Here is a 17,390-nt window from a genome sequence, read left to right on the forward strand (position 1 = left end):
GGAGGTTTTCATGCAGGTCCCCACATCTGTACCCTAGAGTTTAGAGTGGGAGAGGAACCTTGACATTGTGTATAGGCAGAATCAAGACTTAAGTTTCTAACCCTTGGGGTGGCACAGAAAAGCTTCAGCATAGGGCCCAAGTCTGCCCCCCTCCCCCGCGCCTGAAATAGCCGCCCGGAGACTCAGAGCCGCCGTCCAAGGGCGGATAAAATGGGGGATGCGCGCGCGGTGACCCGGCAGCCGTTCGTTTCCGTTGAGAACAAACTACAACTCCCAGCCTGCCCCGCGCCCGCGCATGCTCCTTTCAGCGATCGGCTGGCGAGGCTGGGCCGCTGCGGGGCCGGGGCTCGGCCCGTGCCGCGGGGGAGAAGGAGCCGGTTCGGGGGTAACCGCCGCGGTATAAGGGGCTGAGCCGAGCCACCGCTGCGCCGGCGCGGGAGGGAGCGGAGCCGACCCTCCCTGCGGCCCGGCCAGCTCGCGGCGGCGGCGGCCCGCTTACCCCTCCCGGGGCCAGAGCCGGGCCCGGGGGCTGCCGCGAGACCGGCGCAGCTGGATAAAGTAGCCACCCGCCTCCTGTCAGTCGCTGTGGCAGAGCCGGGCTTCCCCGATGAGAAGGTCTGCACTGTAGCAATTAGACTTCCAAGGGCCGGTGGGTTGGTGCACTTCTGACCATTTCTTTCTAGTCTTTTTAAAAACAACCAGATCGAATTTAGCTCGAAGTTCAGGTTTTTATAAAAGAACTTTTATTAAAAAAAAATAATAATTTTTTAAATAAAAAAAATCAAAAGAAATTGTCCTTGGAGGGGGGAAAAATTGCAGAGATTTTGATCAAATAAATACTTCACCGAACATTGCAGTGTTTTGCTGATGTTGTTTTAAAGTGGAGAACCAGCTTTCACTTTTCTTTTTGCCAAGCTGGCCAAAAGGTCGCATGTCTTTCTCTTTTGTGCAGACTTCACAACAGCGATTCATGTTTTGTCATCACCAGCAGAGGAAGGATGGTCCAGCATTCAATCCATTTGGCCTTAGCCTAGGATTTAGGACCCTTGGGTTCAAATCCTTCTTCTGTCACAGACTTACTGTGTGACCTTGGGCAAATCATTTAGTCTCTTTGTAGGAACATTGTACATCCCTATATCTCAGGGGTTTTTTTAAATAGATGAAAAAGACTGTGAGGTGCTCAGATACTATAGTAGCGGTTCCATATAAGTACCTAACAGATTAGTGCACTGTGCTTTATTTGGGGCTGTATCTTAATTCCATTGGGAAATTGCAGCTAGTACAATTTACAGCAGTTTACTTGTATTTCACAGTGAGCTGCTACCAGTGCTTTGTGATCTGCACTGCCTGCTTTTGGGAATGACCTACACAGCCCTAAATGGCCTGCACTTTTTCTGCCTTGAGAGATCACCTCTCACCTTGTGTAATACTGCTGTAGTTGAGAACTGGAAGTTCTGGAGGTGGCACTCCCTTGCTATATGTAAAAGAGAGGGCTATGAAGCGTCATGTATTTCGTGTTGCAGTCATGCTTTTGACAGGCATGCCATGCATTCCCACATCTTACCTGAAATGTCATTTGTTTAGGTGTGCTGTGGGAAGGCGACAGGCATTTGACTGCAGTTTTGTATTTTGGCCACTAGAGGTACCTGCAGTGCCTGTGGACTAGTGACCAAATTGCCTTCTTTCTTGCTGTTCCTTCTGTTTGACCAGGGCCAGGAATGAGCAGCTGGAGGAGGAGGTGCCGCAGCAGCAGATAAGGTGAGGCCTAATACTGGCCCCTGGCTTCCCAGCGGTTCCCCACCCCCACACCAGACTCCCACCCAGCTACAGTATCCCTTGCTCCCCATGAGCATCAACACCCTCGGTCTCCAAATCCTAGTAGCATTTGTTTTCCAGCAGCCCCAACATCCACCCACCTAGCTTCCTACTCTGGTTCCTCCATTGGTACCCAGCTATACACCAGCCACCCTCCAGTGAGCCCTCCTTACCAGCCAGAACTGCCACTTTACAGTGCTGAAACTTGCATCGCTCAGGGGAGTGTTTTTTCACACCCCTGGGTGAAGAAATTTTCAGCGCTGTAAGTGGCAGTGTAGACAAGGTCTTTGTTCATATGATGGTATTCTTAGTATAGTCATTTTTACTGTTTCACCTGCATGGATTCTGCAAGTGGTTCCACATGGGTGAGAGAAATTTTCTAGGAATAGGAAACTCTTATAGTTTAAAAAAAACTGAGGGGGTAGGCTGTTATGGTACCTGACAACATATTTCTCTCTCTCTCTCTCTCTCTCTCTTTTTTTTTTTTTTTAAATATATTGACCCTATTTCAAATTGACAACATTTCTGTGTGCATCACAACTGCCCTGTAAGTTAGGGAAGCACTTAGGCTGCTGTGGGTCGGGCGGACTGCAGTGGGGCCCCATTCGTGCGGGGAGGGAGGGGAGGAAGGACAAGGAAGCTGGTTCGGTGGTAACCGGCCCGGGCCAGCACTCCAGTGTGGGGTGATGGTGCTGCTCACTTCACTGTTGTGTAGATTTATAGCTAGCTTACTATGCTTGTTATGAATAGTGCCGTGCAAGAGACAGGAAAACTTGCCTTCACCAAGAATCTTCAGATTTAGTTGAGCAAGGCAAATTAAATATTTTTGATGCCTGTTTTGTTTGTTATTTATGTTACAGAAGTTACAGGGAGTATAAAATGGGGTATAAATTTAACTCTTGCTCACGTGCAGCCTGCGTGCAGTCGTCTTCCTGATTTATCACATGAAAAGGAAGAATTATTGGGGTCGCCTAGCTATTGCAGGCAGTGGAATAAGAGATTTTAATCTCAGGGTCATGGGTTTCACTTAGCTCATAAGATATTTAGGGTAGGGATCATGAGTTTTTTCATGTGTCTTCTGTGAAGTACTCAATATGCTTGTAAAATAATGAAGAACAATAATCATCATAGTGGATGGTTACTCAGCTACTATTGTAGCTGTGATTTAATGCAACTCTACTATTTTGTTGGTGAGCAAGGTTTTCTAAACACACTTTTTGCTGTTTATAAATGTTTGTATTAATAACAAACCCTTTGTTTTCATAAACAAGGTTCTTCGCACCATAAAGTAAATATTTACAACTTTTCCCCATAGATTCTTTTCCTTCAAAGTAAGTAAGGAAGAACAATGGGAGTTCAAGGACTTTGGAAACTGCTTGAATGCTCTGGAAGACCTATAAACCCAGAAACTTTGGAAGGAAAAATTCTTGCTGTTGGTATCCTTAAAACCTTGAGTTGACATACTGTTGCTGAAACATGCTGGTCCATCTGTTCCATTGTGAAAAATGCAGAAATATCCCGAATTGACCTTACCAAAACAATCTGTTAGGACTAGGCATAGTACAGGTATAGACCCTGTGAGTTTGACAGATGAAATCTTATGATTGGAAAGATCAAGTGGCAAGGAGTTCTTTAACTGGTTTGGTCTTTATATCTTACACACAAATGTAGAATGAAATGTTCCAGTAAAGGGTATGCTAATCTGAAAAACTGAAAGGGACTGAATTCATTCTGTATGTAGGGTTTCACTTTTGGTTCATGCCAAAATAGGATGAGGTGGAATGCTGCATCTGATTGACTCTAGCTCTGTTTCTGAAGTTTTTCTACACATTAAAGTGCAGTCTGTTAATAAAAGGCTTTTCAGTGTTATCAAAGGCACATTCTAATCCTCTGTATTTAAGACATGATTCAGACTGAAATGAGTTACACTACAGTTTAGCCAGATGGTGCAGAGAGGAATTTCAAAACCTTGCATTAGTTCAGGAAGAGACATAGGCTAGGTTTTTTTTAAAAAACTCATTTATGACATGGCCTATGACATGGTCATTTATGACAGCCTACCTGGCTGGCCAAACCATTATAACTTAGTTTGGATATGGCTGTGTTATTAAAAAAAATAAATAAATAGATAAATGCTATATAAACCATTTATATCACACTCATCATCTGAGCATCAACGCATGGTTGCAAAGCATATTTGTTTCAGCATTCTAAATGGGGCCAAGGGGAGTGGGATTCTATAACAGTTTTGCTTAGGACAGATATACTGGCTGAAAATTTATCAGAGCATGCATAGGACACCTCTTTAGCAAATGAAAGTGTATTTTTTGGAACAAAAATGAACCCTTGCCAAAATTCTGTGTATTTTATTTTTATTACCCTATATATGGCATTGAAACTAACCACTAATCTAGTTAGTTATCTTCATGGTTTGACTTCAAGGATTACTTGTAAAAATGTAGGAATCAAGGGATGATAAATAAGAACAAACAATAATTAAACGTGTGCTTTTATAGTTACAGATTCCTTCCACAAACAAATGACAGGTTGTAGGAGTCTGTATTTCATAAGCTCATCTGATGTCTGCAGTACTGACAGTCATTTGAACTAGAATACAAAAAAAGGGAAAACTAATGCCTATCTTCTGGGTCAGGAAAAATCAGTTCAAATCATCTTGTTAACATGGATGAAAGCTGGGAAGCTATTACAATTCATTCACTTACAGGAGGAATGAGGGTTGTTGTATTGGCTGCAGAGTGACTCCATTGCTGCTCTTCGGCTTGGGTATGGTGTTAAATATTCCTTCCTCTCCCATCTTCACTGGTCCTTGGAGGATCAATTGGCCTTTTGTATACAAACCTAGCTACTTGGGCTTGGAACAATAGACAAGATTTAGACCTAAATAAATTTAATATAGTTTGTTCATTGCATGGTTAACATTATGAAATGTGCTTGTAAGACTATACATTTTTTTTTCTCTTAACTGTCCTTCAAGATATTAGCATTTGGTTGAATCAAGCAGTAAAAGGAGCAAGGGACCGTCATGGTAACACCATACAAAATGCTCACCTACTCACTTTGTTCCATCGACTCTGCAAGTTGTTATTTTTTCGAATCCGGCCTGTCTTTGTTTTTGATGGGGAGGCACCGCTACTGAAGAGGCAAACTTTGGTTTGTACTTTTTTAGAGTAATTTTATGTTCTTTCCAGTGCTAAATAAGATGGAGATTTGTCAATATGAAAGTTTATAGAGTAGGTGCCCAGTCCTGCATCTTTGTAGTGAATGGCAATTCTGCCACTAATGTCAGTGAGAGCAGAATTGGGCCTTAAATCAGCTACAGTAAGTGCAGGAATAAAAGCTCCTCTTATACATTGTTTCTGCATGAACATATGCATAATTATAGTCTAAAGATCAGATTATGATGTTTAATTACTGTGCTCATGCAAGTGAATTGATATATTTAAACCCATCTGAAAAATTCTGGTTTCTCACTTGTCTGGGCATGTGTATTTTTCAATGGGTGAGTAAAATCTATAATTACCACAATGACTTTTGATGATAAACTAAATGGTGAGCGAGTAGATTTGGTGCCTGGGTTGGTATTTTCATCTCAAGTTTACAAAGATAATTTACATGGTGAATCACTGCTATGGTTAGTTCTACAGAAGTGTGCAGAAGTCTCATTAAGATTGGGGGTCCTATGTGCTAGGTACTGTGCAAGCCAAATCAATGATCGGGGAACTGACATTGTGTGGTGGACCTTGTCCCTTCATGGAGTCTCTATTAATTTAATGGGGCAGATTGATACCCCTGGAGATTGAAGTTAATGGGGCCTGATAGAGGGGGTTGTCTGAACAGAATCAGTTGCGGGACTAAACCCTAAATTAAGACAAGACACAACAAGTTTGTGTTCAAAGAGGAAGTAGGAGAGGAAGAATGAAGAGAGCAGTGCCAGGGAAGTGTGCAGACTAACTGTGTACAGTTTACAAGGTGATTTAAAAAAAATAATCAGACATTAAGCATGACAAGAATCCACCATTCTTCTCAATTGTTTAAGTGAAGTACACTATGCATTAGAAGTCAGTTATAATTTCACAAGTACCTATATAATGAACATGGGCTAACCCACCAGTTTAGTAGTGGATGACTTTCATTTCATAATGCTTTCCTGTTTTAATACCTTTGCAATTTTGGAAAAAAATGCCCTATAAAGATTGGAACTTATTTGTGATTGGGGTGAGGAATTATTTAAAAAAAAATCTACTCATTCCAGCACATCTCTCTCAGGGAACAATGCTTGCCATGTCCCACAGTGTTTCTTCTGAAGTGTAGCTTGGTGATTAGAAAACTGGATCATCCATCTGTTCTATTTTTATAAAATGATTAGTACTAAAGTTTTTTTTTTTTTCCTTCAAAGTACTGGTATTTAATTCAGATTAATTTAAACAAGGAAATGTGATACTATTTTGTGATTTGCCTCTCCTCTTTTTCTTAGAAAGCAGGAAATTTAAAAAAAAAAACCTTTCAAAACCCAGGAAAAACCCTTCTGGGATGCTGTAGGTTCTGATCATAGCAGATTTGTGATAACCATGAGGGAGGAGGACAAGTCTAGAAGCTTCCAAGATACCCATTTTAAAACTGGAAGTCAATGAGGAAAGATTGCAGGATTGGGCTCTTTTATAGATAATCTAGTTTCTGATATTTATGCAGGCATGATATGGAAAGCTCATGTCCATTAATATGAGAACTATTCTATTTTTATACAAAAAATCTGTCACCTACAGTGTCTCAATTTACAGCTTATTATAAGAGTAATTCATCTGAAAAATATCTTCCATTAACAAGAAGTATCCTTTTAGTGAAATCTGATGTTACTCATTTAATGTTCACAGGCTAAACGAAGACAAAGAAAAGAATTGGCAGCCAGTGACTCTAAGAAAACTACCGAAAAACTCTTGAAAACTTTCCTGAAAAGACAAGCTATCAAAACGGCTTTAACAGGCAAAAGGCAAGGGCAAAAGCATTATTTTCCTCTTGTTTCAGTGGCAGTTTTTGCTTAGATATTAATAATTCTTCCAACTTTTTCTTAAGCAATGAAGCACTGCCCAGTATTTCACAAGTTCGAAGAGAAGAAATTGATGATATGTATGTATTGTCTTCTTTACAAGAGGAAGAAAAAAAGAGGTAAGCAATGCTAAAACAAGTAGCTCAGTCTGATATGTGAAAATCCATATTGAAAGTTTTTAATGCTGTTTTTGAGAGTGTTCCTCTGTGGGATGCAAACTGTATTTACTTGCTGGATATTTCTAGTGGATATTTCTAGTAAAAGTCATGGACAGGTCACGGGCAATAAACAAAAATTCACGGAAGCCGTGACTTGTCCCTGACTTTTGCTAAAAACGGCCCCGACAAAAATCGAAGCCTTAAATCACCACTACTGGGTAACGAGATACACAGTCAAATCTGAACCAGGTCAGTTGTGACAGTTATTTGGAGGCCTCATTCTGATTCTTAGCATAGAAATAGCTACATTAAAAAACCAGCAACAGTGGCTAGAAGCTGAGAGGGGGTCCTGCACTACTCTGCAGGGCTGGGAGCTGCTGGGGCGGCCCACGGCAGCTGGGGAGCTCCGGGATTCCCCTGCTGACCGTGGCAGCTGGGCAGGTTGGGGGGCCCTGTTGCCGGTGATGGCTGGTCTGCTGCGGTGCCCCAATGTCATGGAGGTCTCTGGAAGTCACAGATTCCGTGACTTCTGTGACCTCTCTGGCAATCGTGGCCCTAGTGATGATCTTTGTATCCCATCCAATTCCTCTGCATCTTTTCTGCTAGCCTGTATCTTTTTTTATTATACATTTCAGATTACTTAGTTTTCCTGTTCATGAGCAACCAGTAGGTTCATTCTGTTTTGCTTATAAAAAAAACCTTATTGGTACATATGTTTAAAAAACCCTACAGCTTTCTTTTTGTCTACCTTGCTTCCTTTTGTAATTTTAGTTCAGAAGACGAAGATGAAAAAGAGTGGGAAGAGAGAATGAGCCAAAAAAAAATATTGCAGGTAACTACATTTGAATAGCCCTGTAATTGTGAAAATTTTCAATCACTCACTTCAAATGAACAATATTAACAACAAGGACCAACAGATATACTGGTTGGGGTGTATAGATGTACCAGATTTAATTCCTGGTGTCAAAATAGGATTGCCTGCCTAAGGGACCAATAACTTTTTTAAAATGTCTGCTATCTTGCTAATCCCAAAATGTAGAAATTAGTGCTATCTCCTGGTGGAGAGCTGGAGACTCAATTTCCCAGTGTTACATAGTATTTCTTTCTAAGGTGGTGATTCATGAAATATTGGACCATTTAGAGAAAAAATACATTTTTGTTACTGAAAGTTAACTATGGAAAACTTAAGACATTAATATATGTATGTTTTCCGTCGTTCTTGCTCTCAATAAACTATGAGAGGATGTTGGGAGTCGCTCCTGTCGAAATTCACAATTTATTCATTTCAAAAACTTTATCTCAGTTGGGCCTCTTCTTTTATCATTATGTCCCTTTGTTTGTCCAATTCCTGTTGTCTCTGCTCCTCCCTTTGGCTCTCATTCCAACTTTTGTCTTTGTCCCTGCAACAAATGCTGTCCCTACAACTTGAAGTCTTTCAGCACATGCACTCTCTTCAAGCATTTCGTCGTCCCTTCTTCTCTTCATTGAATACTTATAAACCCTCGCTTTTGCAACCATGTTTTAAAGGTCTATACTTTGTGACCTGCTAGGGTTAAAAACACCATGGCACAGCAATAAAAATACTTTCAGGATAGGTAAACTTTTTTCAAATGACATTGCGATTAATGGCACTGTTAAACAATAGAATAACAATGGAAATTTATTAAATATTTGTGGAGGTTTTCTACATTTTTCAAATGCATCAATTTCAATTACGACATAGAATACAAAGTGTGCAGTGTTCACTTTATTTTTTATTACAAATATTTGCACTTGAAAAAATGATTAAAAAATAGCATTTTAATTCACCTCATACAAGTTCTGTAGTGCATTCTCTTGATCGTGAAAATGCAATTTACAAATGTAGTGTTTATGGTTACGTAACTGCACCCAAAAAACAAAACAATGTAAAACTTTAGAGCCTACAAGTCCACTCGGTCCTATTTCTTGTTCAGCCAATCGCTAAGAGAAAGAAGTTTGTTTACATTTATCGGAGATAATGCTGCCCACTTCTTAATTACAATGACACTTGAAAGTGAGAACAAGCATTCGCATGGTACTGTTGTAGCTGGTGTTGCAAGATATTTACATGCCAGATGCACCAAAGATTCATATGCCTCTTCATGCTTCAGCCATCATTCAGCTTCCATGCTGATGACGCTCACTTAACAAAAAAAAAAAAAAAAAAAAATTTGTTAATTAAATTTGTGACCGAACTCTTTGGAGGGAGAATTGTATGTCTCCTGCTCTGTTTTGCCTGCATTCTGCTATATATTTCACATTATAGCAGTCTCTGATGGTGATCCAGCACATGTTGTTCGTTTTAAGAACACTTCCACTGCAAATCTGACAAAATGCAAAGAAGGTACCAATGTGAGATTTCTAAAGATAGCTACAGCATGCGACCCAAGATTTAAGAATCTGAAGTGCCTTCCAAAATCTGAGAAGGATGAGGTGTGGAGCATGCTTTCAGAAGTCTTAAAAGAGCAACACTATAATGTGGAAACTACAGAACCCAAACAGAAAATCAACCGTCTGCTGGTGGCATCTGAATCAGATGATGAAAATGAACGTCAGTCCGCACTGCCTTAGATTGTTGTCGAGCGGAACCCGTCTTCAGCATGAACGCCTATCCTCTGGAATGGTGATTGAAGCATGAAGGAACATATGAATCTTCAGCACATCTGGCATGTAAATATCTTGCTATTTGAAAATGTATAAAACATCCAAAAATATTTAACTAAATGGTATTCCATTATTGTTTAACAGCCCGATTAATCGCATGATTAATGTTTTTAACTGTTTGACAGCCCTAAATAAAAGCCTCGTTGTACTAACTTCTGCTTTTGAGAGATTAAATACTGTATTTGACTTTCCATTTGATTATGAGTGACTCTATGTATGTTTGTTGCCTTGGTCATATGAAATCAGTGTTTGTAAGTTCTCTTTCACTACTTACAGGAAGAATTCTTTGACAATCCTCATTCTGTAGACATTGAATCAGAAGACTTCAGCAGTCTGCCTCCAGAAGTGAAACATGAAATCCTAACAGACATAAAGGAGTTTACAAAGCGACGAACATTATTTGAGGCCATGCCAGAGGTAAAATTTAAAAAATCCGTCAGCTTTTTTTAAAGCCAGTAGGATAGAGTCTGCTGCCATTAACGCCGATGAAGACTGCATTAGTATCTCACATCAAAAAATCCTTGATGTGCTATGTCAGAAAAGTGACTGCACAAAAATGTCAGGGTCATGGTTCTCAACAAACTTGCTTTCTATATGTATTCAGAGTTGTTGTTTCTGACTTCTGATAGAATTGCAGAGCCAAGATTGCTTTATAATTTGCCCACTCTTGCATTGTGGCTCATGCCTCACCACCAGAATTATTCTGTAATTGGAATTTAGTGAATCTTATTATTTATGATAAGTCAGGCGGAAAGAAAACAACTTCACTTCCAGATTCCAAGTTGCATGCAGAGCTGGTAGCTGGGAAATCGTTTTTTTATTTGTAAACTAAGCAAATGTATAAAAAGTCATTTGAGAGACAACTGGAACCCTGCAGTGCCATTTTTAGAATACTTTTTGAGAGCACAACTATGTTTTAAAGCGTAATAGGACTGTTTAGATGGCAGCTGGCATTGAAACCTGCCAGGATAGGTGTTGTAATAGGCAACCACATTTAAATCACCCCAATGTGGGTTCCATTATAATTTTATTTGCTCTTGAGTTATGGACCATCTCTTTTAAATGACCAATTTTTGCTGGTCATGTAAGAGAGGTATCAGTGTATTTAACAATGTTCCTAAAACTTTTTAAATAATAGTATTAAACAATGTCACAGTTCCAGGGCAACTGTATCTGTATTTCCCTTCAGTGGTACAGCTTCCAGCTGCCTGACTGCTTTCAGCTCCCCAGCTGTTACCATTCTGGGGGGAGACCTGTATCTCTCTCCCTTCTGACCTTGGTATTCCCAAGCTGCACAGTTCCCTGCCTTCGCTGTCTATTTCCCAGCACAGAGAGGTTGCCTGAGGACATCTGCTTGGTTTCTCTTCAGAGACTGATAACATATAACTGTTGACAATCACTCTTATCAGGTAGCACATCCTGTGCAAGTCTATTTTATTCTTAAAGTAAAATATAAAAAACAAACAAACAAACAAACCCCTATAAGCTTGTGATTAAGCTTACCAGAATTAACTGCAACCTTAACCTAGATTCTGTCAGGCCCAGTCCTTGGAACCCTATCCTCCAGGGGGGTTCATAATAGAGGAAGTATATTTAGCACCCCTCTCCCTCATGAGAGAAGGTATTTGCTACAGTAACACATACACAGTTGCATTTTTAATAGGGTGTACATCAAAGGTGTTACCACTAATTTGATAAATGTTATTAATTAAGTTAAACTTTAACTTCATTCCATAAGGTTCAGGAGTTTACAGAATATTGTCAGTCTGTCACACTAATTAACCTATTTTTGTCATGTGTTAATGTGACAGTCCCTTGTGTCATTGCAGTCAGTAACAGAAAAATGTCCTGTGTCAGAAAGCGATGAGATGTAGAGAAACTGATATCTATTTTATTTTTGTAACACAACCGTTTCCTCCAGAGCCCAATGAATACATTTGCCTCAAAAATTCAGCAGTTGCATTTATTTAAATACTGTGGCTCATTTCATGTTTAATTTGTTTGTTTTAAGGAGTCCAATGACTTCTCACAATATCAACTCAAGGGTTTGCTTAAAAAAAACAACCTCAATCGATACATAGAAAATGTGGAAAAAGAGATGAGTCAGCAGGACTCAGGCCAAATCCAAACCCAATATGAAAATGAGGGGGGCTTCATGAAAGAAGTGGAAAGCAAGAGGGTAGTCTCTGAAGATACTTCTCACTACATTCTGATAAAAGGTATTGTAATGTTATCTCTTCACGTCCTGAAATTTCTCACTGGGTGTGGGTACTCTGTATTGCTGTTGGTCTTGTATATACTGCTGAGAAATATGAGTTTCATGTACAGAAGCATAGACAGTGAGAGCTTTTTTAACCGGCATACAGGGGGAACGGGGGGTGCCGGTAAATTTAAAATGCTAGTTAGCTCAGAGGGAGGGGTTTGGAGTGCGGGGTGGGTGTGCGGGCCAGGGGAATAGGAAGGGCTGCGGAGCATGGACCCTGGGATGGGGGTTGGGACGTGGAAGGTGGCTTGGGGTGCTGGATGTGGGTGTGCTCACATCCGGCAGCTTCCCGCAAGTAGCTCCCCGTCCCTGCTGCTCCTGGTGGAGGCACAGCCAGGTGGCTTTGTAAGCAGGCACGCGGTCTCTGTCTGCCAGTGCTACTCCCGCACCTCCCATTGGCTGCAGTTCCTGGCCAATGGGCTGGGAGCCCCCGAGTCAGCACTTGAGGAGGAGGGACGGAGGTAGCATGCCTGCAGAGCTCCCTGCTGTGCCTCTGCCAGCAACAGCTGGGACGGGGAGCCACCGGAGGTGAGCGCCCCCTCCATCTGGCACCCTGAGCCCCTCCTGTGCTCCAACCCCCTGCCCCAAGCTCCCTCCTGGACCCAAACTCTCACTCCCAGAGCATGCCCCACAGCCCCGCCCATGCCCCAGCTCCCTGTCGGCCCTGCACCAACCGCACTATAAACCAGACTTTCAGTGCAGATCTGAAATGTCGGTTTATAGAGCTTGCCAATTGGTCAAGTGCCGAATAAAAGAGTTTACTGTTGTTGATACTTTCAGTATAATGAACTATAACACTAACTTAATTATTAAATTGCAGAGGAATAGAGTAATAAGACTTGATTATCAACCACCAACTTCTTAGGATTTTAAATCTAATTCATTATAGAAGAAAAGGAATATATAAACAGTTATATATGAAGAAACTTAGCAGTCTTTTTCTTTTTCAGGTATTCAAGTAAAGGAAGCCACCAGTACGCACTTAGAAACTCTTTCAGTTGGGCATTCCACAGGACCTGAATATAACATACCTGATAAAATACATAATGAAATGAATGCTAATACCAAGCCACCTTCACCTGAAAAGTTAAAGACAGAGAAGGCTAGCAATGTAGCTGGAGCACCACCTTCTCCCAGAACTTTGCTTGCTATACAGGCAGCTATGTTAGAAAGCAGCTCAGAAGAGGAGCCAGAGGATGAAGATAAAAGGAAGCTGAATTTGGACCAAGCCACTCTCTGTCCCAGTACAGCTGAAGGCAATGTATCACCAAGAACACTACAGGTTATTCAGCAAGCTTTAAGTGGTGGTGATGATGATGTGAGAGCAGTTATTACCGCTAGTGCTGATAGAACACAAATGGAAATGTCAGGGGTGAAGGATCTTATTAGTAGCTCAGATGAGGTTTCTAAAATTAAGGATGGAAAAGAGTCGCTACTTTTACCTACAGATCTTTCAACAAACACCGTCCTTATGCAAGATGATGAATCAGACCAGAAACGTACGTCAGATTTTTTTTTAATCCCTGTATCTAAAGGTGTGTGCACACCTTGTGTTAAAAATGATTCCTCTGTTGAAATCATTAGAATAGATAAAGAACAGCCAGAAGACGAACAAGAGTACACTTCAAAAATGGACTCAAGATCTCCGCAAGAAAGTATGGATATTTCCATGCAGAAACCAATAAGTTCCACAACAAAGACCACTTCAGTAGCTATGATTCATTCAGAAACTACAGAAATTTCCAACAATGTGGAATATGAAAATGTAGAGTGTGTTTTTCCAGAAGCAGAAAAGAATGCTCCTGAGCTACAGCATCCACTTTCAGTCACTCCAGAAATAGCAAATCCTAATGAGGCAAGAGTACAAAGGAAATCACATTCTGAAGAGAGTGATTCAGATGGTATGTGCAGCATGCTGTTTTTTTCCATATTTGATTGTGGTAACCAAGGCCCCAGTCAGGATTAGAGCCCCATTGTGCTAATTGCTGAACAGATACACAGGAAGACCAGATTCCCTACCCTGAAAAGTTCACAGTCTACTGACATGACCCTTGCATTTACCTCTGCTAATAGAGACAAAGACGTATTTTAAAAACTTATGTATGTTTTTTTTTTTTTTTTTAAATTTGGCCCATTGACAAATATATAATCTCTTATAGACAGGAAGAAGTACTTCCTTTTTTTTTTTTTTTTTAAAAAAATTTTTTTGGTTACAAAGTAGTTTTTAATATGGGATTTTTATTATACTTTAATTGTAGGGAGAAGTACTTTTATTAGATTGTAAATTTGAAATGAGAGGATTTGATTCAAATGATGATTTCTTATTCTCTGTCACAAATCAATATTTTCCTGAAGAGGGACTGACAGTTGCTCTAATTATGGTGAGCCTCATTTCAGAGATCATTCCCAAATTTGTCTTGTTTTGATACTGGTTTATAAATCAGAAGAACTTACAAATACTACGCTTAATATTCCAACAGATTTCAGTCTTTCTGATTTGTCAAAGAGAAATTAATCATTTGGAAATTTCTCTTGACAAAAATCTAGCAACAGCAATGTAGCAAAGCACAGTAGCCGTGACAGAACTGTTCATATAAAAGTGTTCTGTATAAAGAATAATACCCAGATCATCCTTTGTATTTGATTGTGATCTTGCAAGAGTTAAGTACCCATTTGACTAACAAAATGTATTTAGGTATCCAAATGTTATATTCATTTTAAAAAGTACATGTTATAAACTGTTAATAAGTGGGTAATCTAGGATTTGCCAGAACTCGGACAAATACGATTTATTTTTTCTAAGATTGAAATCATCCAATGGTTTGACACGATCATCTTTGTCCCTGGGAAAAGAGATGAGGGTCCATAAACACTTTGTCTCCTTATATAGAAATAATAGATCTTAGGCTCAGTAATAACTTAATTTGTCAGGGAAGAACACTTCTGTCCCATATCCAAGTCTGATTTTGGTATTAGAACCTCAAATTTGATGTATTCTTAGTTTGCTCAGTAAATCTGGGACCATATAAATACATCTTATCTTGATAATTAACTGATTTCCTCCTATTTTAATATAAAACTTTCTCTAATCCTCCGGGAACAAAAAACTGACTAACAGTTTACGTCAGCTGTCAATTGATGTCTTAACATTTTGACCAATGATTCAATTCAATGGCAAAAAATCTATATTCACGCAGTGTTAATGTTGATTGGTGGTATGTTGTGCCTTTGCAGAATGCTGAGTTGAGCAAAACTCCAACATCTGAAAACCAGGAACTGCAGAGTTAAGGCTGCACATACATATTTAACTCTGCCCTCTTTCAGCAAATCCACCCTGTTAACACAAATACCTTTACTCTGCCAACGCCACAGTTCCCGAAATATGTAAGCTGTTCACCTTCTTTTACAATCCACTCGTTCTCTCTCACCCACAGGATTCCATTAACACTATGGGGGGGAGGGAAAGGCAGTTGACCATGCCACGTTCCCTTTGTTCTCCTGGCATTAGTCAATTGGAATTATTTGCATACACTCCAGGCACAGTCAGTGTGTTAGGTGTACTTGCACTAAATGGTGGAGGCAGCAGTTGGGCCTGCTAAGTAATGTGTGTTTGTGACATATGGACATGTGTGACAGGGCAATGATTAGGATATGAGGAGATCTGTGTTTTGCACACTGAGGTGTGAGTGCTAAGGGAAGAGCTGCACGTGTACCTTCAGGATGCAGTATGCATCATTTCTGTGCAGAATTGTGTATATGTTGTGTAATTAGCAGGGCACAGAAGTATTATTACAAAGGGCATTGTCAGCAACGAGGGGGAACATGAGGATTCTAACACTTAAATGATGGTTACATGAAAGTGAGATTGTATCCTGTGAGTAAGTGTAAGAGAGCTGTAAAATGCTGTGAAGTGGTCCTTAAATTTTACATGTTCTTCTCTCTGAGGAGATGGTTAAGTGTATGAGTGGACACCAGGAACCTCCTGAACCTTAGTGCCAAGGGCCACTGTAAGTATGTGCTACGTGCATAGTGAGGCACTGCTCAAAGGGGGTAGAAGGAAGGTGGTGTGGGCAATCTTTCCCCCTCTCTTTTTGCGCTTTAATAGTGGAACCCTATGGATGGAATGGGTTGAAAAAGGAGGTGAACAACTTCTACATTTTGGGAGCTGTGGGATTGGCAGGTTGTGTTAACAGGCCATATTGGGCATTGATGAAAGAGGACCAAGTTAAGTATGCATGAGCATTTCCCAGTTTTCAGACATTTGAGTTTCGCTAAACTGTGTGTTCTGCAAGAGGACAACATATCACCAGCAGCCTTAACTCTGCATTAATGTAGTTTTTTTTGCCATTGAATTGCCTCAGTTTTTGAACGGGAAATGATGTTGATAGGAGTTAGTAGTCATTTAGGTAGATGAATAGATCATGTCCTACAGTTAGCATATTGAGACAGCTGCAATCCTCCCCATGCCTGCCCTCCCGCCACTTCTCACCAGTCCTGCTTCAGCATCCCTCCCCAACTATTCCACTGACTCATTCAGTGCTTTCCTCCATCCAACCTGTCCCCCTCCCCACTACTGTATCCAAGCCTTCCCACCACAAGCAAGCATTTCTCTGAAGTCTTCACTCCCAGTTATAAAAACAGTTCTATTGCTATTTCTTCACCCTTCCTATAACCTGATTCCAATGCAGTGCCTAGAGCCAAGGAAAACCGTTTATAGTGGAATAGTGTTGGAGTGCAGGGAGGTGAGGGTGTGCTGGCAGAGCTGAGGGGTTCCAGGCCTCCCTTACCTGAACTTCTAACCTTGCATCTCCTACCTCCCATCCCCATTTATTTCCTTCTCCATAAACCCCTTTTCCTGGCTGCAGCCTCAAACACCTCTGACCCCTGTTCCCACTCTTCTTCCTCTCTCCCACTCTTCTTCCTCTCTCCCACTTCCCTCCTCTCCCAGGAAGCATTCACATGTCTTTGTTTTCCCATATACTTTGATTACATCCCCCCCCCCCCCCCCCAAATAAAATTGCCACTTGTGATTCACAAATTGTAGCAACCTACAGCCACTCGGTTCATATGTCCTTTTGTCTTAGGTGGGGGCTTGTGATATCCTTATCCTTAGTGATGTTAATTTAAGGGTGAGGTCACAGGATTTGAGAGGTCTGTGATTCATTCAGTCGTTAATTCCTAGCTCAGTCTAAGGGTATGTCTACACTACGAAATTAGGTCGAATTTATAGAAGTCGGTTTCTTAGAAATCGTTTTTATATATTCGAGTGTGCGTCCCCACAGAAAATGCTCTAAGTGCATTAAGTGCATTAACTCGGCGGAGTGCTTCCACAGTACCGAGGCTAGCGTCGACTTCCGGAGTGTTGCACTGTGGGTAGCTATCCCACAGTTCCCGCAGTCTCCGC

At 40.8% G+C, this 17,390-nt stretch overlaps 1 protein-coding gene across 3 annotated transcripts in view; it reads left to right on the forward strand.

The window, feature by feature from the left end:
• The first annotated feature begins 299 nt into the window (after positions 1 to 299).
• ERCC5 (ERCC excision repair 5, endonuclease) overlaps positions 300 to 17,390 on the forward strand; it is a 37,606-nt gene continuing 20,515 nt past the window's right edge. Inside the window, exons 1-10 of one of the 3 annotated variants that reach the window (XM_037896535.2) lie at positions 300 to 649; positions 1,711 to 1,758; positions 3,131 to 3,251; positions 4,811 to 4,986; positions 6,708 to 6,823; positions 6,907 to 6,999; positions 7,810 to 7,870; positions 10,000 to 10,140; positions 11,735 to 11,942; positions 12,937 to 13,887. In XM_037896535.2, the coding sequence (XP_037752463.1) occupies positions 3,164 to 3,251; positions 4,811 to 4,986; positions 6,708 to 6,823; positions 6,907 to 6,999; positions 7,810 to 7,870; positions 10,000 to 10,140; positions 11,735 to 11,942; positions 12,937 to 13,887 (1,834 nt within the window). In that variant the 5' untranslated portion in view covers positions 300 to 649; positions 1,711 to 1,758; positions 3,131 to 3,163. The remainder of the gene's footprint in view (positions 650 to 1,710; positions 1,759 to 3,130; positions 3,252 to 4,810; positions 4,987 to 6,707; positions 6,824 to 6,906; positions 7,000 to 7,809; positions 7,871 to 9,999; positions 10,141 to 11,734; positions 11,943 to 12,936; positions 13,888 to 17,390) is intronic. The other 2 variants (XM_037896528.2, XM_007066243.4) reach the window with 2 other exon arrangements.

This window comes from Chelonia mydas, chromosome 1 (assembly GCF_015237465.2).
Source record: "Chelonia mydas isolate rCheMyd1 chromosome 1, rCheMyd1.pri.v2, whole genome shotgun sequence".
NCBI lineage: Eukaryota > Metazoa > Chordata > Testudines > Cheloniidae > Chelonia > Chelonia mydas.